The sequence below is a fragment of the Typopeltis vanoorti genome, chromosome 12 (genome assembly GCF_054136105.1).
Source record: "Typopeltis vanoorti isolate ZY-2024b chromosome 12, IOZ_Tvanoo_1.0, whole genome shotgun sequence".
In the NCBI taxonomy this organism is placed as follows: Eukaryota; Metazoa; Arthropoda; class Arachnida; order Uropygi; family Thelyphonidae; genus Typopeltis; species Typopeltis vanoorti.
Genome location: NC_143560.1, coordinates 100,645,141 through 100,668,542, shown reverse-complemented (window position 1 = coordinate 100,668,542; position 23,402 = coordinate 100,645,141). Strand labels below are relative to the sequence as shown.

The 23,402-nt window shown below is 37.1% G+C and overlaps 1 protein-coding gene across 1 annotated transcript; it reads left to right on the top strand.

Moving 5' to 3' along the window:
- Window positions 1-6,811: 6,811 nt before the first annotated feature.
- LOC150101069 (uncharacterized) lies at window positions 6,812-23,155 on the top strand. The gene is made up of 2 exons (XM_090401429.1): window positions 6,812-7,588; window positions 19,110-23,155. Exons 1-2 carry the CDS (start codon window positions 6,892-6,894, stop codon window positions 19,949-19,951), a joined length of 1,539 nt encoding a protein of 512 aa, XP_090257555.1. The 5' UTR covers window positions 6,812-6,891; the 3' UTR covers window positions 19,952-23,155.
- The last annotated feature ends 247 nt before the right edge of the window (window positions 23,156-23,402 follow it).

The following is a 23,402-nucleotide window of genomic DNA, read 5'->3' as shown; positions in this document are numbered from 1 at the left end:
TAGCCATACGATCCGGTCCGACAAATGAGAGAAAATCCTTATCGATGTCTGTTCTAATTTTGGCATTCCAATCGCCCTGTACAATCAAAATGTCTTTTCTATTCGCTCCAGTGATTGTTGCATTAAGTTCTCCATGAAACTCCTCTACTTCGGAGTCCTGGTGACATGTATGATGGTGATACTGAGTGGTTTTCCTCTTAGGACTAAAGCAATTCTTCTTTGATAAGATTGAATACCATAACAGAATTTCGTGATGATTTGCGTATCAAAAACCCGACACCTTCTTTTCCGTTGCAATCACATCCAGAGTAAAGAAGCAAGTGTCCTTCATCTGTTGTTAGCTCCCCTGTTTTGGGCCATCGAAATTCACAACGTCCCATAACAGTCCATTCATATCTTTTTAGTTCGTGCTGTAGTAGTTTGAGTTGACCTGATTGTAGTAGAGTCCTAATATTCCAGGTTCCTGTCATTAAATGGTTGTAGAGTCTGAATCTGGATCTAGTTTTTTCATTATTTCTGTCAGTGATAGTAGTGGTGGAGGTGGTGGTAGCGCCAGTCACTCTCATTGCCACTCCTGGAGCTGCTACCAAATGGCAATACGGACCTTGTTGAACCAGGCGACGTCCAAGCTGGCATGGTGTGCTGTGTTAAATCCTTCACCATGAATGTCTAATTGGCAGTAAATTAAGACAGGTGGCACCCATCTCCTCTTCTGTCTTCATCATCTAGCATTTAGCTGGGAACAGTGGGATGGGCTTCCCGCCTTGCCCTACCAGGAGTAATGAGACTCCCGACTGGGGGTGGCCCATCCCTCCCTGGGCCACCCCCCCCGCCATGGTGAGGCAGCATAGCAGGACTTTGGGGGGATATCCTGAGGGAACTCCCAACTAATTCTGGAAACCTATTCTACTCATTCATCACTCTCAAGACAAAAAATCTTGTCCACACAACTCTACTAACCACACTCTTACACAACTTCCATGGATGGCCCCTGAGGTCTCTCGTCATTTGTCATATATTGAAAATTTATGACCAACTGAGGAATATACTGAGTTCAGTGGAATGGGATCGGTTGCTGGATGGGAAAAATGTCGGCAGTTCGTGGGAAGCATTTAAACGATATTTAAACTAGTAAAGTTATTAACCCCACTATTTCAGAACAATAAAATATTGTGTTACGGTTAGGACCATGACATATTATTATTATTATTCGTGACATCTCCAAGAAGTCCGAAGACTCATCGCGGGAGACACGTACTGTACAACTGTCTCCACTACTACACAGAACCTCTACTACCAATCATCTCCATCGACGCCATCTACCGCCCACCACCACCACAACTGGTATTTTTTATCTGTAAATTCGTGTGTTCTGAAGGGCCGATTTCTCTGTATACGGGATGAAAAACCCAAGTTTCCGGGAGAAAAACCCTGCTACCTCCTTATGAGATCGGCTAACTCACCTTCGATTGAAAAAATTCACATAAAGTCCATACATATCAGCCGTCTCTTTATGGAATGCAGCTTATAATTAATGATTGTCTTAGGCTAGTTACCTCTGATTGACTATGTACACTCAGCGTTCAAAAGGTAGGATTAAACTGCTCTTGCCTACTCCCTATAAGAGATAAAAGGCATTACATGATTTTTATACTTTTACCTGATCGATATTAGTATGTTACATTATAAATAATCCAGTTTTACAGCAATCATCACTGTATCCAGCAATATAAATGATACAAATTCTTATGTTTCCAATATCTGCAACAAATTTCTGTTTATTGAAGATATTGGAGATATCACACATCGAAGGAGTGTAACACGAAAGTATCAGGGTTTCCCTCCGAGAAATACAGATTCTTCATCCAGCAAAACAGGCAAATTAACCAAAAGAACACTCTGCATATAAATTACAAACATAATACACTAGCTGAATAGCAATAGTCGCTTCATCCACAATTCCAAAGAATTAACCAGTTAACCATTTTTTTTTAAACCCTCACTCCTTTTTCTCTATTTTACTGCAGGTAGTTTTTTCCTCATGTTTTTAACCCAATAACTCAATTACATATATATATATATATATATATATATATATATATATATATATACAGGGTGTTCGGGATAAATTTGACAGTTTCGTAAGGAAAAAGAAAATCTTCTTTGTATCTATTAAATTTAATGAATTGACAAAAAAACATTACAGGCAGAGTTAACTACAATGCTATCAACAAGATTTACTCAAAATAACCACCATTAGCATCGATCACAGCTTCAATTCTGCTTCGGAACCTCGAACAAGCTGATGCTACAGTCTCCCTGGGAAGGGCCGCAAAAACTGTTTTAATTTTATCCATTAACTGGGCTTTTGTATTACTGGAAGTGCGATTGGTGTCTTTTTCAACTGCGCCCCATACAAAATAATCCATGGGGTTAAGGTCTGGGGAGTTTGGAGGCCAAACATTTGGACTGGTGAAGTCGTAGAAATTTTCAGACAACCATTTTTGACTTTTCCCAGAGGTGTGGCAAGGGGCCGAATCCTGCTGCCATACATACGGCCTACCATTGGCTACCCTTGTTATCCAGGGCTTGACTACAGTTAGCAACTCCACGAACAAAGCCCGAATTCCAATGCCAGGGTTCTTCAACACCTGTTCCTGCAGATTTGCGAGGAATTCTGCTGTACGAACGCAATCAGATCATCTGCTAGGGATCTTTCTTCTTGCTACATCCTCGTAGTCACCATTGCAAGTCTCTAGTTCATGCCTGATTGTTTTTACTGTATTCAGGGAGCATTGGGCAGCAGTCGTAATATCCTTATTTTGATGGCGGGCACGAATCATCATGATACAAGTTATTCTCTTCCATGATTCAGGTGGGTTCCAGTTATCCATCCTTTCTGACATCTTGTATATGAATGAAGAAGGGTCCAAACTTTTAAATGAAGAGAAGTGCGTGTTAATACATGTAACTTACGGAAAAATATAATTAATTATAAATATGTCAAATTTATCCCGAACACCCTGTATATATATATATATATATATATATATATAGCAATCCTTTAATGCTTTTTTTTCCCTGCCCAAAGGGAGAAGGCGATGTCGTGTTTGTCTCATCTAATTTTGGGCAGAAGACTGATGGGTAGTCAATCTCTACCTGTTGCAAATCAGAGATAGGCGATCCAAGCTATCTATAGTATTAAACGGCAGCCGATGAAGGCATTGCACCAGACAAACTGGTGTAGAATCTTCATAGGTGTAGGCTCTTTCATAGTCCTTAAATTTAACGCAGTGAGCCAAAATAACAGGAACAATTTCTGTTTTTTACGAAGAAACGACTAGCGATAAAAAACTGCAACAGCAGCAAGTTTCACATTACACAAGATTACCATCTTTCAGCAAAGTGGATCACTGCCGCACATCTAACACGAAGTCATGTCCCTTTTGAATATTCAACTTCCTGACAGATGGATAGACCGAATGGGTCCTACAGCTCCTGCATTGTCACTGGATCTTATACTCCTAGATTTTTTCCTCTGGTGGTATGTCAAGAAAAACGTTTATGTGCAGCCTTTGCCAGAAAACTTGGTTGATATGAAGTATCGCATACGCAGATCATTAGAGACGATTGATCTGTTGGTTTCTGTGTGGCAAGAAGTCACGTTTCGTTTTGAAGTGTGCCGTACGAAACCTTTTTCGCACATTGAACATTTATAAATCAGGTACAAAAGCTGTTGCAGATACTATTTAATTAATGCAAGTTTCGTAGTGTTGTGACCGATAGTTTTTATTTAATAAATATTTTTAACCGCTCCCGTCATTTTGGCTCACTTTGTATTATTATCTGAAATAGTGCGTGTTATATGGTCAATTTTGTGATTTTGCAGATTAATATCCAGAGGTTTCTGAAGAAAATACCTTACTTTCCTATGTCAGATATTGACTACCTCGGAAATCAGTCAGATTCCTCTTGTCGGCGAATATAATCAAATTTAGCACATTCTTTCTTTCGTTGGCCTATCGCTATGGCTATGACGCTATTTTAACAGAGATACACCACCCTATATATACCGAAGAAAATCTATTGTAGAAGTCACACTGATTCAAGCAATAGTCTATTGTTAGGATTAGAGACAATTAGATGGCGGCAGCTTTTGCTGTACTCTTCTGCCTAGATGCCTCTGAAACCATAATAACTGGAGGCCAGTTCTGAGCATCTAGTAAGTGTGGACTTTGGCTGCCAGTCAGTCATTCAATAATGCAGAGGAAAGTGGTCTCGCCTACTCTCTTTAAAGATTAAAAGGGTTTAGCAGATTTGTTCATTTTTTATACATATTCATTCTTTTGTAATACATCACAGTTAAAAAATTGACATAGCATATTGAAATTATAAATGAATAAATGCTACAACACTTTCACTTCCAAGAAAAAGTAGATGATATTCTTTTAATTGTAACGTTTCTTGAGAAACGTGTAGATCTCAAACTCTCACCAGCTCCATCATAAGTGAGTACATTTCCATATCATGCCAGATAAGAGAAACAATTTTCCTAAACCTAATTAATATTTAGTTGACTGCACTCGTGTATATATTCCTAGTCAATTTTGGTAAATTACTGAACTTAAAAATTCTGACTTTCCTTCCGAAGGAGAAACTATGTTTCAAATCCTATGACGTAAATGAGGTTCAAGTTTAATTCATTCAATAATATACTGCTTGAAGTTTTGATAGTAGACTTCATTGTACTATTAGCCAACAATGTAATGAAATATAAAATAAATACAAATTTCCTTTAAAATAGAATTAAGGATATTTTAGAAAAAGAATAGCTGATTTCTGAATTAAAATCATTGTTATTATTAGGTGACACTTTTAACGATTCCAGTAGCTCATCGGATACTCACTTAACACCACACAACCACTCAGGATTTAATCTTGGGGGAGGGGACGACACTCAAGATTTAATCTTGGAAGAGTCCGAGCACTAAAGATTTAATCTTTGGGTGGGGACAAAGTTGAGTAGACGATTTGAGAATAGACACTACGCATTGCATACGACCTATGACTGAGCATCTGCAATGATCGACAATACATGATACCCGTGATCTCCTCTGTTCCGTCTCGGGCAAAGGAAGTAGAGCTCGGTCCACCCGAGCACTACCTCGTTCGCCTTGCGTTTACAGTGGCCTTGATTCCCGAGAGCTATAGGGTATTCCCACCTTATGTGACTGCCAATTCATAAGTAGTATAGAAACAGAAGACACGACACAACATAAATAAAACAAAAATTTAATTAGGAATAGATTTTTTGAAAATTTTCTAGTGTTTTTCCCTTTTTCTTTTTTTTTTGGGGGGGGGCCGGGCACACCCCCCATCCTGGGTGCGCCATTGCAACTACCCACCATCAACACTATCTGATTCGCCACTATCCTCCATCAACACACTATACTATTAACCTCACCAAATAGTATTTCTGTCTGGTATTTGTACATGTTCTCTGTAGATTTACTTGTATATGCTGAATGAGAAACAACTCGCGTTTACAGGAAGGAAAAACTCTGCCACCGCCATATGAGATAGGCTAACTCGCGTACAATAAAAAATCCCAATATAAAGTTCTCTCATGTCATGACTAAAATCGAATCGTGATGTTTTTCAGTAGAAGGGCATGAATTACCGTTGTTCTTCCTACAGCGCTATGGAGGCTCAATTTAAAATCAGGTTTGTTTTTTGTTAAAAATCCCTGGAAATAGGCTATGGAATCTTTCATTGAGAAGCAAGTTAATATAGTCTAATACAAAGATACAGTAGCCCACTCAGGATTTAATCCTGGGGGTGCTCGAGTTCAGTAGATGATTTGAGAATACACACTAGCCTCACATACGACCTATAACTAAGCATCTGCGATGATCGCTAATTCATAAGTAGTATAGGCATAGATGACACGACACAACATTAATTTAAAAAAATTTAATTAGGAAAAGATTTTTGGAAAATTTTCCATTGTTTTTCCTTTTTTCTCTGGAGGGAGCCAGGTCCCCCTGGATCCCCCCTCTCTGTGTGCGCCACTGCAAAGATATAAACCAGAAAAGTAAAAAAAAATCAGCTAATACCTTTTTATTCCCGTATTGAGAGTAGGCGAGGCAGTTTTAGTCCTATCTAACTTTTGGAGACTGAGTGGGCAGTGCAATCTCCACTGGTACCCAATCAGAGATAGCTGGCCCAAGGCTATCACTAATTAAGCGACACGCAGTGAAGAGAGACGGCTCAACAAGTGTCGCCATCTCGTGGTCCCTAACACAATATATTTAATGTCTGAAAGAGTGTGGGTTCTACGGTCGATTTTCTTGAGTCTATGGAGCGAAAAACCCGAGTTTGCATGAGAAAAAAACAGCTTGCCCGTGCCAGAGATAGACTAACTCGGGAACCTCTAGTCGCCGACTAGATTCGAAACCAATAAGTCTTCCTTCGTGCGGTCAAGCGGCGTGGTGTGCAAACACCACATCCACTGAGCTATACAGGCTCCCAGCTTATGTTTAATTAAGCCAGGTTATTACTTATTTTTCCGATCTGCATCAAGCCGCTGTGTGTGTGTGTATCTGTATTATATAAAGTTATTCTACAAATCAAATTAAATTCTATTTCTTTTGTACTTGTCAGGGTTTCATCTAAATGAAATTCCGCTACGTATGGCATTCAGAAGAGAATTTCCGTAAACAGATGTTCCTAGCCTTAAGTTTACTGCATAGGTGGAGCCACTTAACGGGTGACACATTTCTCTTCGTCTTTCATTCTCAAAGCTGCAGCTTGCAGCTAGTGGGTACTACAGTATGTTTTCGTTGTTTATGATTTGTGCATTGAACTTGGTTGAAACTTCCGCATAACAGAATGGAGGTAAAAGAATCTATTAAAGTGAAGGTTGAAGGAGACGCTTTCAATTATGCATTTACTGTCTACAGTAAAGATCAAACTGTGTCACGAAATTGCTCCCGTATATATAACGAACGAATTGGTGAATGTAGTGGGATAAAATTGAGCACTATTAAAAAGGAAAGAGAGGAATTTAAATCAGAAGTAATAGTGCCAGATGACCACTTCCTTGCAGAACCGGTAAAAAATGACGCCTTTTGTAAAGCAGAGAACACTATTATTAGAGGTACTGATTACAGCTCTTTGGAGAAAAAATGTAATAAAATGCATTCTAACTTGAATTGTGATTTTACAGATGAAGGTCATATCGAAACAAAAAAGAATGTCTTTGTCATTAGTTGCGAAAGAAACAGTTGTAGTACTGTGAATTTAGTCACTGACAGAAAAGAGAGAGATGAATTTAAATCCGAGATTATAGTACCAGATGGTCTCACTGTGACTGAATCAACAAAGCACAGTACTTTGGTGAAAGTGGAAAATACTGATGACTACAGTATTGAAAATGGCGTTTGCGATAAGCAGGAAATCGAACCAGTTGAATGTATTTGTGTAATCACGGAAGTGGATAATTTTAATTCAGAATTCATTGTTCCGGATAAATTACATACTGAGACGTCAGACGTAACTGATGGACATGTAAAATCTGAAATTACAGGTGATTATATGTTGTTGTTGTTTTTTCTTTAAATTTATACTGAAATTAATGAATGCTGAAATTTCGCTAATGGAGAAACTGTGATTTTGGGATAGGGAATTCTTCCCCACCTGAACAAGTCGTATGACATAGTCGTTGTAGGACCCACTCAGCCTTCTTTTGCCCCATCCAAGCTCTTCCTTCCTGCCATTGCTGGGATTTCGCTGCATTATCTTGCCCTTCAGGAAGAATTTTTTGATGTTCTCTCCCTTTCTTCTCTTCATGTCGCAGATACTCATTTCAAGATTTAGTTGGTCGATTTAGTTTTAGTTGCTGCTTTAGATTTAGTTGCTCTGATGCTCAGATTGGTTCTTTTCACTGTCCAAGGGACTCAATTCTCAACTCAAGGTGCATAATTCTCCAGCACCACATTTCAAAAGCATTGATCTTCTTCATTGCCTTGTTCAGGTCCAAGGCTCTTAGCCATAAAGAATCCCAGAGAAGACCAAGGATCTAACTAGTTATATATTTGAGTTGAGATTTTTCTATTCTTCCAGATCTTGATGAGCTGTGTTTATGAATCTTCCTTTTGTAATCCATCTTTTTGCTTCCTCTGTATGACAGTGAGCCTAGATAGATAAATATTTGGTTTAATCCTTTATCCAAGTGAAAGTTTGCATTTTCAGGACTGGGGCAACTCATGGTAAAGGTGGAGTAAGTTCTCATCACTTGGCTTAGTATCTCCCATAATGCAAAGTACATCTTGCAGACATGTATATGCATTAAGGGAAGGGCCACTACCCAGACCAGTTTCGACCTTTATTGAGGTGCTGTTTAAGTAAAGACCTCTCTAAAAATTAGGCAACCCCCAGACTACTCCCTGACCGAAGAATCGTCCAACTTAGCGTTGTTCCACTCAGCGACAGGTTCATTTCGTCACCAAGAAGAACTTCTCAGCATTGGCTCTACCAGGTGATGGGCTCACCCCACCACCACTAGGGTGAGCCTGTCACTGGGTAGGTTTTTGCCTGTCTCTGAGTGGAGCCACCTCTGACATAATCTCAGCAGTGGCTCCACTCAGAGACAGGCAAAAACCTATCCCAAACAGAGCCTCTCATACTTCAAGGAAATGGACCACTTCTGTACAAAAGCACATCGGGAGCCAGACCCTGAGGTGGTGATACTAAGGTGGAAGTAATGAAGAAGTCATATTTACCTATACCAGTTGCCAAAAGGTGTCGCACCTTATTATTAAAATTCTCTGGATTACAGATAAGTTGATGGGAGTTTTTTCACTTGGCTATGCTACCAGTTATATATTTGATTTAATCCTTTATTCAAGTGTAAGCAAACAAAGTTTGTGCCTGAAGTATTTTCAGGACTGGGACAACTCGTGATAAAGGTGGAATAAGTTCTCATCACTTGCCTTAGTATCTCCTTGTGGACATGTATAATACTATGCATTAAGGGAAGGGCCACTACCCAGACTGGGTGTCTGGCTCCCACTGATGAGACCTCAATAAAGGTCGAAACTGGTCTGGGTAGTGGCCCTTCCCCTTAATGCATAGTATTATACATGTCCGCAAGGAGATGTGCTTTGCATTATGGGAGATACTAAGGCAAGTGATAAGAACTTACTCCACCTTTACCACGAGTTGCCCCAGTCCTGAAAATACTTCAGGCACAAACTTTGTTTGCTTACACTTGGATAAAGGATTAAATCAAATATATAATTGGTAGCATAGCCAAGTGAAAAAATTTCCATCAACTTTGTTTTACTGATATCGATCTCGAGTCCATATGTCAAACTATGCCATTCTATTTTTCCAAGTTAATTCGTTTCCAAAATTTTAATTTTTTGTTATTAACACTGTCATTAGCATATCTTGAGTTATTGATTCTTGAGCTGCCTATCAGTATGCATGTATTCTATTCATGCAGAGATCTCTGGATTTCCTCACCATGGAGATTGAAGAGTTGAGGAGATGTTATACAATCTTCCCCCACTCTTTTTTTTTTTGTTGTTGTTGTTGTAAACAGAACTAAAATGCATCTGTAATTCAGTTGAAAGAACAATAGTACATTGCAACCTTCAAAGTTTGATTCGCTTTGTGATGAGAGGAATCTTTATATAGACTTTTTCAGTTGAAGGTGAGTTAGCTGATTTCATGTGGAGATAGCAGAATTTTTTCATTCTGCATGCAGGCAAATTGGCCATGAGAACACGTGCAATTTGCTGACAAAAAATTTTATTGCTGGTGGTGGTAGGTATCAGATGGTGTTATGTGTTGATGGTATTTGTCTAATGGAGGATTAAGTAGAGGAGATGAGTTGTGTGGTTGAGTAGTGTGTCCTCCCACAACGAATCCTCGGACTACTTGGAGGTGTTATATAATAATAATAGTGTGTGAAATAGTGAGAGCTGGGTGAATAATCAACCTGATTGCTCTCTTTTGTACTGAGTTAAGTATTTTTAGCGGTGTCTTAAGGATATTATCCCAAATCTGAGAACAGTATTCAATTCAGACAAATTTGTGATTCGTATTGAGTTATTAGCAGTTCAGATCAGTACCTTGTACATATGAGGAAATCTAATTTCCATTTTGCTGAGCAGTCTGTATTTATGACAACTTCATATGGAAAAATTGAAGTAGTTATCTCGTATGTTTTTTTTTTTGGGGGGGGGGGTTAGAGATCTCATGTCCAGAGATTTAGGTACTGTCAGAAGTATGACTGCAAGAAAAAATGTTCTGTTTTGGAGGAAATAAGAGAGAATTGAGCTTTAATAGTTAAAATTAACAAGGTTATCAGAATCTCACTGAAAGAAGGTTTGACAATCAAAGTTTAAGAGTTGTAGAAGTTTTGTTTTTGTGTTGTGCAGAATCTGTCAAATGAGAGAGGAATTCAGTGTATCATTGTCAGCAAGTAGATTGGATTTTCATTCAGTTGAAAAAATCATTTATGTATAATTAGAATAGAATATGTGAAAGAACCAAGTCTTGTGAAACACCAGCATTAGTTATAAAGTTTAAGGATAATGATCTGTGGACTGTCACAAGTGTAGAACCAGAGAAAAGCTGGCAATTCTATTTCAGAAGTTAGAAGATAAACCATATGGTGGAAGCTTACTTCATAGGTGTTTAGCTAATCATGAACAAATGCCTTTTGAAATATCAAGAGCAGTCCCTTGAGGCTCTAAGATTTCCTTGTCACTCTTCCAAAGAATGGGAGATCTAAGCAAGAAATTCTCCTAATGGTATTGGGTGAATTCATATTGGTAATTATTTATTGAGGAGGGTTTCCAGGCAGTAATGAAGTGAGAAAAAAATGGATATTTGATAGTAAGTGTTCATTGGCCTTCTTAGGAATGGTTACTTTATTTTTTTTAGTTTGTTCCTCTGAATCATTAGAACTTTCTTTCTCTGAATTTTAAAGATGTAAGTTTCAGTTGTACTTATGAAAGTGATTGATTTTCAATCTTGTAGTTTAGAGGCATGAAATTAAAACAAAGTAGCCATTTATTATGTGCAAGTTCTCCTGAGACAAAGGAACCGACATTTTTAAATGACTAATATATTTTATACTTTTGATCTGATCAAATTGTATAGTCTATCTTGCAGCATTCCAATATGTTCTAATGGAATAGAAAGTATGGGGGGGGGGGATTAAGAATGACAAGGAATGAAAATGACAGATTATTTAGTAACGGATTGAGTGAGTGTGTGCATGGAATAAATAGTGCAAAAATACATACACAGAGATTGCTGAGCAATATACAAAAGAATGTGAGAGAAGATCAGGAACAAAAACAAGCATCAGTGGGGGGGGGGGGGGGGTCAAGTATGTCAAGTTAAAAAGGAGCAAAAAAGATATTGTGCTGTATGGGGATTCTGTAATTAAAGGTGTGAAGAAGTAGAGTAATTAAAGTGTGTTATCCAGGTTCAAAGATTAAGGATATAACTGAGGCTGTAAAATTGCAGAAAGATAGAGCGAGTGAGATTGTTGCAGTTATTGGGACGATTGATCTAGGTAGCGAAAGATTTTCTGTGAGACAGAATTTGAAGGATTTAATGATAGCAATGAATGCAAAGAGCGAGAGTGGAAAGATCACGAGTGTGCTACCAAGATTTGATAGTGATGAATTAAACAGAAGAGCAATTATAGTAAATGGAATGATGTCAAGATTGTGTAAAAGCTTTTGCAAAGAAATGAAACTGAATATTCATTTTATGAATGTCTGGGATGAGTTTAATAAAAGGAAGGAGTATTTTAAGAGAGATGGTTTGCACTTAAATGGATTGGGCGCATGGCATTTAGAACATTTATTGATAAAGGATAGAGTAAATGGTCAAAAACAGGGAAATGGGATTTGCTAGAGAGGAAGGTGATGAAGTCAGCTGTAAATAGTACTAAGGTCATTAATCGCTGTGAATTTGGGATTAATTATTTGCAGAAAATTAACAGTATATAGAGTGGGCTAATTCATACACAGGGAGATTATGGGAGGAAGGGAGTATTGCAGTTTATGTATACTAATACTCAAAGTATTTGGAATAAGTGCGAAGAATTTTTGTCATTACTTAGTACAACTTGGCCAAAAATTATAGGAATTGGTGAGACTTGGTTAACTAAGAATGATATAGTTATAGGGATTGAATGTGAGGGGTACAGTATTTTCAGGCAGAACAGTGATGACAGAATGGGGGGGGGGGTTGTACTAATGATTGTATATAGAGGGTAGCATTTCAGGCTGTTTGGTGTGAGATAGAGATCAACAGGGTAAAATATGTAATCGGTTGTTGTTATAATCCGGGGGAGGGGGGTATATAAGGGGGAATGTAGATAGTATGTATTGGCAAATTAGCATGATAAGTGAAGGTCGAATAATTATTATTATGGGGGATTTTAACTTTGGGGACATAGATTGGGAGAAGGCATTGTCACAAGAAACGGAGTTTATACAGTTGTTAAGAGATAACTACCTGAGAGCATGTAATGGAAGGGACAAGAGATTCGAGAGTGTTAGATCTGGTCATAACATCGGAGAAGATATCAGTAATTTAGCTACACTGTCTCCACTTGGGGAAAGCAATCATGTGGTCTTGACCTGGGAGATTGTAAGATGTGCTGAATATTATGTTAACATGTTCATTGCCAAACACGCGATATTGCTTGATGCGAGTTCTCACCAAACGGCTGATCACGCATTATCGCATGGCCGTCGTTAACTAAATAAAAAAATAAAAAAAATTTGGCCACCACACGCAATTCCAATTTTCTCAATGAAAGTGTTAAGAAGGGGTATATGTGGAATTACAAGGTGATTATGGCAAGCTGGGAAGTCAGCTTTCAGCAGTGCTATAGCATGAGAATTTGAAGGGGAGAGAATGTTGATGGTGCATGGGAGATTGTCAAGGAGTATTTAAAGAAATCTGTATCAGACTGTATTCCCAGAGTCAGAAGGAGAAATCAAGTAGGAGTAAGATGGATGAATAATATTATTAAGCAGGAGTTGCAGATAAAGAAAAGGTTGTGGAGGAAGTATAAAGAAAAAGGAGATGAGTGTTCCCATGAGCAGTACAAGGTAGAGGCAAAGAGAGTAACCTGTATGGTAGGAAAGCCAAAGCTAATTATGAGAGGAAGCTAGCTGATGAATCCAAAAGTAACCCTAAGGAGTTATTTTGTTATGTAGCAAGTAAAAGAAAGAATAACCATGGAAAGATTACTTTAAAAAGTGTTGATGGTAGGGAAATTACAGAAGCAAATCAAATAGTTGAGTTGCGTAGTGATCATTTTGAAAAAGTGTACCATCTTGGTTGTGATATTGCAGTGTCATGTGTCATTGACTGATGAGAGTTTAGAGATAGACGAATTGAGGTGCTTAATATATTACAGAACCTTAAATGCGAACACTGCCATTGGGATATCACATGGCATATCAACCCATGTGTTACGAGAATGTGCAAGAGAATTAACACCTTCTCCTCTAACCAGGCTGTTTAATTTAAGGCTCAGTTCTGGTAAAGTACCAATAGAGTGGAAAGAGGGGAAAATAATTCCACTGCATAAGGGAGGCTCGAAGACTGAGGTTGCAAATTATAGACCAATCAATATATCTGGAGTGGTGGTTAAGGTTTTGGAGAAATTGGTAAAAATTAGAATTCAGGACTGGATGGACAGCAATATGATACTTTATAAGGGGCAACGTGTTTTTGTGAAGGGTAGGTTTTGCCTCAGTAACTTGCTTGCTTTCTATAATAAAGTAACAGTGGGGTTAGATAAAGGAAATCCTTACTCAGTGATACTGCTAGACTTTGCAAAGGCATTTGACAGGAGTCCATGCAGAACACTGTTGCATAAGTTAGAGCAAATAGGTATGGATCCAAAGCTGGTGATTTGGATTAGAGGGTAGCTGGTGGATAGATATGAAAGAGTGGTTTATGGAGGAGCTGAGTCTAGGAGAAGGCACGTGACTAGATGTACCTCAGGGCTGTGCTTGGTCCTCTATTGTTTAATTTGTACATCAATGATATTGGGAATATTTGGAAAGGAAATATCCACTTGTTTGCTGATGATGCAAAATTAGGAAGAGCAATAGTCAATTCAGATGATGTAAATATCTTGCAGGATGACTTAAATAGGCTGATGGTATGGACTAAGGTAAATGGCTGTCAGTTTAACATGGCTAAGTGTAAGGTGATGCACTTCAGGAGGATGAGATCACATGCTGTTTACTATGTTAACAACTGAACTGCAAGAAGTTGACGAGGCAAGGGACTTGAGAGTTATTGTGGACAGAGAACTTAAGTTTAAAGGGCATATTGCAAAGATTGCCAAAACATCACATCAAATTATATGGTTGTTAAAGAACACACTAACAAGCAGTGATAAGGAATTTTTTTTTTTTTTTTTTTTAAATAACGAAACCTGTGGTGCGTTCATAATTAGAAGAAACGCACGTATAAACCACAGTGAAAATTATTTAATTGTAAATATTTCATCCTAAGTATCTTAGGACATCATCAGTACAGTATTTAAACAAAAATTAGGAATAACATACAGTTAGGGCGCATGAAATATGTTATTCCTAATTTTTGTTTAAATACTGTACTGATGATGTCCTAAGATACTTAGGATGAAATATTTACAATTAAATAATTTTCACTGTGGTTTATACGTGTGTTTCTTCTAATTAGTGATAAGGAAGTTATTGTTCCACTTTATAAGGCATTAATAAGACTGCATTTGGACTATTGCGCACAGATCTGGTCACCTGGATTTCTTGGTGATAAAGAAATGGTGGAGAGGATTTAGAGGTGAGGTACAAAGATTGTTGCAGGTCTGTGGGATGTTCCCTGTGAGGATAGATTGAAGATCTGTGGGCTCCAAAAACTAGCTGATAGACGTAGGGGAGGAGATATGATAGAGGCATATGAATTATTAAAGGGATTTTACAGGATTGGTACTGATGACATTTTTAAGACCAGTGCAGGAAGGGAGAAAACCATCCCTAGAGATTATTTAAGAGTGTGGTTAACAAGAGTGTTAGGACTAGATTTTTTGCTTGGAGGATTGTGAATGGGTGGAATGCGTTGCCAGAGGTAGTTGTGAATGCTTCGTCTGTGAATGAGTTTAAGGATAAGGAATAAGTGATAAGGAAGTTATTGTTCCACTTTATAAGGCATTAATAAGACTACATTTGGACTATTGCGCACAGATCTGGTCACCTGGATTTCTTGGTGATGAAGAAATGGTGGAGAGGATTTATGATAGGTATTATAAATACCTATCATAAATCCTATCATAAATGTGGGGTCTCCCACGATGAGTCTTTGACTCCATGGAGACACCATTATAATATCAAGATTTTGACATCTTTTTCTAGTCCTCTTTTCATTCCTCTTAAAAATTTTCTAGTACTATTCTGACACTGCTAGGTTTGTATAACAGTCTTTCAGAGTAATTACTTCAGACATCTAGGATATCCTTGTCTTCAGTTTTCAGTTAACCATTATCATCTTTGATTCCCTTTACAGTACTCTTTCCTCTGTTTCTAAGCTTCTTCAATAGCCCTCAGAACATGTTGCCACCTGCCTGAAATTTGTTTTCCAAACTCTTACCAAAGTCTTCACATGACTTTTAGCTACTTTTACACATAGCTTAGTTCTCTTATATTCTTCTCTATTCTTTTAGGGCATCTGCCAAATGAAAGCATACCAGGAACTTTTGGTATGCTTTCTTCTTTTTTTCCATTACTTCCTCTTAATCTCCTTGGGTCCACTATGGTGTTCTTATTTTTCTAACCTTGAAGACAACTTCACCACATACCTCTCTAGTTGAATCAATCACTGTCTTTTTTATAGTTTGCCACTGAGACTCCAAGGTTTGGTTCTTGTTTTAAATTTGTTTTATTTTTTCTTCTGTAATGTTTGTATAATTGAGTCTACAATTTACCTGAAAAGCTGCTCAACTTAATTCTCTTTGAGCAGAAGTCCAGTAAATACCGTATTTACTCAAATATAACTTGCACTTTTTTTTTCAAAATTAAAGCTAAAAAATCGTGGTATGAGATCAAGGTGCAAACACTTATTTCATGTAATTGAAAAATTGGAGAATAATTTTTATTTAGATATTTGCTGGTGCAACATATGGTTTTGCTTGATTCTATACAGCATAGTTTCTGTGGAAGGGGGGACATGTAATTCATTAGTTAGTGCTGTTTTTATCCCGGTTGTCTCTAATTGCACTATTTGTTGAGAAATATATTACAGACTGCAAATGCATCTGTACTTCATTAGAACAGTGATACAATAAAACTATTTGTTTTTCTTGTGTCTGCAGTATAGTGGCTGTTGAGGAGAGCATATTGTTTATCATGGGGAGTGAGTTACCATCGTCCCGACGTGAACGTGTTTAAACCTTTTTCTAGTGCAATTTTGACACTGCTGAGTTTGTATAACAGTCTTTCAAAGTAATTACTCCAGACAGATATATGCGAAAGTTTTTAATTTCTTTTTTTCATAAAGTAAAATCAAGGGTGAGTTATATTTGAATAAATACGGTACTTACTATTATTATTGGCTTTGCCCTTTTCTCCAAATTTTCTCAAAATGTTACTATATGCCTGGTTGTAATTTCCTACTTTCCTGAAACAGGAAGATCTCCAACAAGGACCGCATTTTTCATTTATTTTGTCATCTGCATGTTCTAATGAAAAAAAATTCCTCCACTTCTTCCTTAGAAGAACTTCTGTGGAACCAAAGGCACAAATAAGTTTCATTGTCCATTTTTCCATTCAGAAGTTTGCCCACATAAATCTACTTGAAACTGCCTTCCAATCAAGAAGTTTATTTTCATATTTTTGGCTGAATATTATCATTACTCCTTTCTTTCCTCGATCATTATTGATTGAATATAAACCTATACTTATTATTTATAATATCTCACATGTTTTTGTCTTCTTTGTCTCAGTAATGCCGTTCACATGTATGTACTTTTCCAAATCTTCTGTAAGTTCGATTTCCTTTTCACTGACTCTTCTTATATTGGTGATTCCTATCTTCAGTGTTTCTGATGTTGGGTTTATTCTTCTTCTAGATGCTGAGTTGGAGCTTGTTTCAGTAGCTGACTTTGTCCCCCCCCCCTCCATGCCACCAGCCTTATATCCATTCCCATTGACTGATTTTGGATGGACTGGTTTTTGTCTCTTAATTGATTACTTGCTAACATTTATGTATAATAAAATAGTAGCTGCTTTAAATAGCAAGTGCTAATCTATGATGTAGGCCAGGCATATTTGCCAGTGAAATAATTGTTGAATAGCATGAAATATTTTTTATCTGATTACGTGTTATCAAATTAAGAGCATTCAGAAATTCTTCAGTCCAATTAACAATGAAATTTTATTTGTCTAAATCTTTTTAATCTCTCCTCACCCCCAGAACAACCTCTTTTATCATTGCAATACATACTACTTTCTGCTTTTTTTTAAAAAAAAATTCTGAAGTTTTGATGATATGTTGTCAGTGTTTACTTTATACATGGATGATATTGGTTTGTCTAATTTTTCCCCTTCTCCCTTTTTTCATCAAAAAAAGTTACCTTTTGTAACTCATTTTGCTAGAACCAAGATCTTGAGCTGCATGCCAACCCTAATTTTATGTCAAACTTACCTGAAACAGGAAGCTTAATTGTATTTTGAAATCCATGTTCTATGCTATTTCAGTGATAGGTGATGTATATTGAAAGTTTATTTTTCACTTGGTTAGACTATAATAAATTTAGTTTAATCCTTTATCCTTGGATAAAGGATTAAACTAAATTTATTATAGTCTAACCAAGTGAAAAATAAACTTCCAGCATCTTTCTCTAAATCCAGAGTAATTCAATAATAAGGTGGTACACCTGTTGGCAACTCCTATAGGTAAATATGACCTCTCCTATTGTTTCTGCCTTAGTATCTTCACAGTTGTGTCTGCCTCCCACTGACGAGACCTCAATAAAAGTTGAAGCCGGTCTGGGTATTGGCCCTTCCCGTAATGCATAGCAGTATACATGTATGCAAGGAGATGTGCTTTGCATTATGGGAGATACTGGGACAAGGAGGGATGAGAGCTCGGTCCACCTTTGCTCGGAGTTGCTTAGTGTTTATCTTACCCTAGTCCTGAAGATATTTTCAGGCGCAAACTTTGTTTGCTCACACTTGGATAAAGGATTAAACTAAATTTATTATAGGTGGTGTATACTGAGATCAGAATGTGAACGTAGTAATAGTATTCTATGATTGAGAATTTTTTCCAAGTACATTTCTGAGATCAGTTGCTTGAACGATGCCGGCAAAGGTTGGTCGATTGGTAGAGCCTCTGCTACTAATGGCTCAGTTAAGTAAGTTTGAGCGTGGTTAGTAGTTGGAAGGGGTTCAGTCGTTATGCTGTTGCACACTCTCCCTCGATGAGTCTTTGGACTCCCTGGAGGTGTCTAATAATAATAATAATAATGATGAAAAATGCATGGGAGATCACCAATTTTAATGATATATCTATAAAGTCTTTTATTTATCTTTATAATCATAGGGTATTGAAATAATGTCTTTTAAGTTCTTGCTATAACATTGCTGATAGCTTATACAGATTTGTAGAGGATACTGATGACTCTGAATTTCTCAGATGACATATGTAAGTAGTGTGAGGATATTGGTCTGTCTGAGTGACTTTTAGAATGCTGAAGACAGGCATTTTCAGCATTCTAAAGGTATATTGATACATTTTGATCAGTCAACTAGCCAAGATATTCTTCCAGTACCTCACCTCTCTGATGAATTCACAGTTGTGATAAGGAAAACCTATACTCTTTTCTGAAAAGCTATTCAGGCAGATCAAAATCTTGCAGCTTCACATCCTTCCCCGAAGTCAAGAATCATCAGACTTCTCAACAGAAATGCCACAGCTACCATCAGCAATAGCTTAATTCTGCAGAAATTAAATCCTGAATATATTTGTTTTATCTGAATTGTTTGTAATTGATTTTTTTCTTTATATTTCAGAAATGGGGACAAATGCACTCACTCCCCACTTGAATGACCGTCCTTATGTCTGTGAAACATGTGGGAAATCTTTCAAATGCTCTAAATACTTAGGAGTTCACCTAAGGATTCATTCTAATGTACGACCTTACCAATGTACTGTTTGTGAGAAGAGATTCATATCATCTTCTGAACTTACCCGACATACCAGAGTGCATACAAATGAACGACCGTACTCGTGCACAGCATGCAGTATGAAATTCAAGAGGTCTTCGCATCTTAACAGGCATAGAAGAATTATACACACTGATTCTTCTAGAAAGAAAAGGGAAACACCACTAAAACTTTTAGAGAGCCTTAGAATTGAATCTGGAGAGCGGTCTTATGAATGTAATACTTGTGGGAAAAAATTCAGAAGTTTTGAATATCTTAAGGTGCACAATAGAACACATACAAATGAACGACCTTATGGCTGTATAATCTGTGGCAAAAGTTTCATATCATCATCAGAGCTCACTAGACATCTTAGAGTTCATACAAATGAACGTCCATTTGGTTGCTTGATATGCGGTAGGAAGTTTAAGCGGTCATCACATCTTTCACGACATCGAAGGACCCACTCTGACCATAGACCTCATAATTGTTCAACATGTGGTAAAAACTTCACAAGGTCATCTGATCTCTCTAGACATATCAGAACTCATGGAGAAAGCCTTGCAGTTCAAGAGCCTGTTGCTCAAAATGCACTGGGATATGTTTGTATGCAAGGTAGGTCTGCCTCAGGAGATAGGTGGAATAATAATGAATGTTGGTCTGCATTATCTATGGGTCCTCTTGGAAATTGTGCAAACACTAAACTTTAATTACATCATGTATTGGTCCTTGACTATGCCTTTCCAAGCTGCTTATGTAAAATATTAAGCCTTATTATTCCCTCAGTGCATGCATAGAAAAATGCAAGGGGACATTCCAGTCCAAACTTCTTCAGTCACTTTTTTGGTGCCTTTTGTATAAAAGGATATAGTTTTAACAAGAGGTGCCTGGGATTTACAAACAATACAACAATTATACGGGTGAATAAAGGCCAGTCAGAATTTTCAACGGTTTTAATAGAATACAATATATTTCTATGATTGTTATTTCAGCTCACATCTAATATATTAATCTGTAATAACAAATTGACACACTTAAAGCTATTTTCATGCTGTTATGCAGAACATTACAAAACAGCATCTGTTTATTATTATAATACACAACTTTTAGACTGATAATAAGCATATAAAAAGTTAGACATCAGTTAAAGATATTTTCATGGTGTAGTTTTAAAATACCCTTATTCTTGACTAATGTATTTTCCTGAGAATAACTAAAGTATCAGATTTCCATTGTGTTCTTTGTTTGCTTCTCACTAAGATGAGCATTTTATTCATCACCTTCCTTGTACTTTCTGATGACCTGCTTAAAATGAAGTTGTACTTTTACAAAGTAGTTCTTCATTTGATACCTTATATGTAATATTACATCATTAAAAGTAATTGGTTATTGTGAAGCGGCCAAAAGGGATCTTGAGCACAGTGCAGTTAGTGTACAAATAGGCTTTGTATTTTTGGTAAGTATATAAGCATTGAAGAATATTTAATTCTATTTTAATTAAAAGGATTGTATATTGTTCTATAAGCTATGAAGCTCCATTCCACCAAGTGTAGTCATTTATTTATTCATTTTAATTAAGTCATCCAGAATTAAGTGCTGTTTGTGTCTTGGAATTGTATGCCATTCATTAATGGTTATTTCTGATGAAAAATATATAAGGAAATTTCCAAAGCAGACAAATTTTTTTTTCAGGATCATGAATAATCATAAGTATAGTGAAAAGGCAGAAATTCAAAAGAAGTGGCACATATTTTAATAAGATAGGATATATTCACCCTGAATAGTGTGAACTTAAAAAATATCATTTGTAAATGAGATATGCAAATAGAGAGAAGAAACTTCAATGTAGAAACCTGAATAACAACTTATCAGTCTACTTACAGAGTGGGTTAGATTGATAGTATAAAATTATACTAAACGGTTAATTTTATTTTGATGAAAATGGTGTAAATGTAAAATTTCCTCAGTAAGCACACAATGCTTTATTTCAGTAATCAGTCGTGTCTTGCCCATGTTGTGAGCCAATATGCTGATTGATTGATGCTACTTGGCAAATTTAACATTTGTCTATACACTGCTCAGAAAGAAGTCAAAAGACACTATAGTCTGAGGAACAAACAGCCATGGTGCCCACCTTAAGATGTCGGATCTCATTTCACTGTGTTGGCTACAGGACATACTTTCCACAAGTGTATGATGGCAATCAATGGGAATTTTGGACCATTCTCCTGTAGACATATAATGAAGTCCTGGATTGTTGTGGGGCAGATGTCAATTGACCCCACCTGATGCTCTGGTTCATCTCACAAATGTGCATTAGGGTTGAGATCAGGGCTGTGTGGTGATGTTCATGTCCACAAACCATGCAGTTACAGCAGCAACAGCCTTTTGATATGGTGCATTATTGTCTTGCTGAAAGAGACAATGGTCACTATCATAGAAAATCACAAAGTAGGAAGTATTGCATTTCTAGAATGTTCAGATACTTCTCTGAGCTCAATGTTCGTAGCACCACAAACAGAGGTCTATGGCCAAACCAGGAAAATCGGGATTATACCATCACACTGCTATCTCCAAATTTCATAGTTGAGTTTAAGCACTCTTGTGGGAGATGTTCACCAGGTATCTGCTATACCTATGCTACACCCTCTACTGAGCAGACTTGCCCATCTGCTCAGTAGAGGATGTAGCGCAATTCATTGCTCCTTAACATAGCTTTGCAAGCTTCCATATCCTACTGTATACACACTCTTTGTACCACTGAAGACGATGCTGTATGTAGGTTCAGGTAATGTGGACTTGTATACTGTAGTCCTACCATGGAAACCCATGTTGTGAGCCTCAATTCTGAATGCTTTTGTGCAGATTCATGTTCCATTCAATGCCCAAAACCAAAACTCTGCATTCAACATGTCAGCTGATGAATGGTAGTTTTTACATATTATTCTTGATAGCAGCCTACAGTCATGTTTAGTGAGTGTGGTGGATCGTCCACTGCAGGTAACATTTGCAGTTAACTCCCTGCAATTCCATCTTGGTATGGTATTACTGATTGTTGACTGAGATAGCCCAATTTGTCAACAATTTGCCAAACATAGGTCTGTAACATAGCATCATGTTGAAACCTCTTTCAAACTCCATCAGTTCCCTTCTTGCAGCCATTTCACCCGGACACAGTTGCACTGACCCATATTCCTCCAATTTATACCAGTTTCAAACACATGATTCGTTATATGGCACAATGCACCTTGCCCATGGGGGTGTCTGTTGACTTCTTTCCAAGCAGTGTGTATTATATACACTTTTCTTTTCTTTAATGGCTAATTTAAGCATAATTAAGATTTGTTAACTAAGTGCCTTCAGCTGTATATGACCTTTGTTGGACTCGATTGGTAAACTTTCATCCAGATTACTTCATTAAATTACAAATAATTGATAATGACCTGAGATGGCCCAATTTGTCAACAGTTTGCCAAACATAGGTCTGTAACATAGCATCACGTTGAAACCTCTTTCAAACTCCATCAGTTCCCTTCTTGCAGCCATTTCACCTAGACACAGTTATATTGACTCATATTCCTCCAATTTATACCAGTTTCAAACACGATTCGTTATATGGCACAATGCATCTTGCCCATGAGGGTGTAATTTTTCTTTAACTTAGTAGGAATGTTTCATGCTTTCATTCATGACATAATCACCCCTTCCTCTAAATGACTAAGTATCTATATTCCTGTGCAATAGTTGAATGACTAATTGACACATCTTTTGAAAATTGCCAGCATTTATAGCACAATGCACACATAATTATATCAGTTTTTATGCAAATTATATTAATTTATATTTACCTTTGTGAGTTACATTTTAGTAGGTTGTAAAATACTATACAGATAAAATAAAAAATTTGAAATGGTGATATTGATGTGCTAAATATTTAAGTTATATCACTGTCATTAAATTTCTGTTCATCATCGTCAAATTCCTGACATATACCCTCAAGGGTGTACAGGATATGATAGTACTACATGAAAAACTTACATCATTACTAACTTCCTATCTGCAATTTTCCTCCAAATCAGTCTTTGTGTGTAGAGGCTTAAGTGCTGTGAGGACATCATGTTGGAGGCTTAATGGAATGTATACAGCACTCAGAAAGGATTA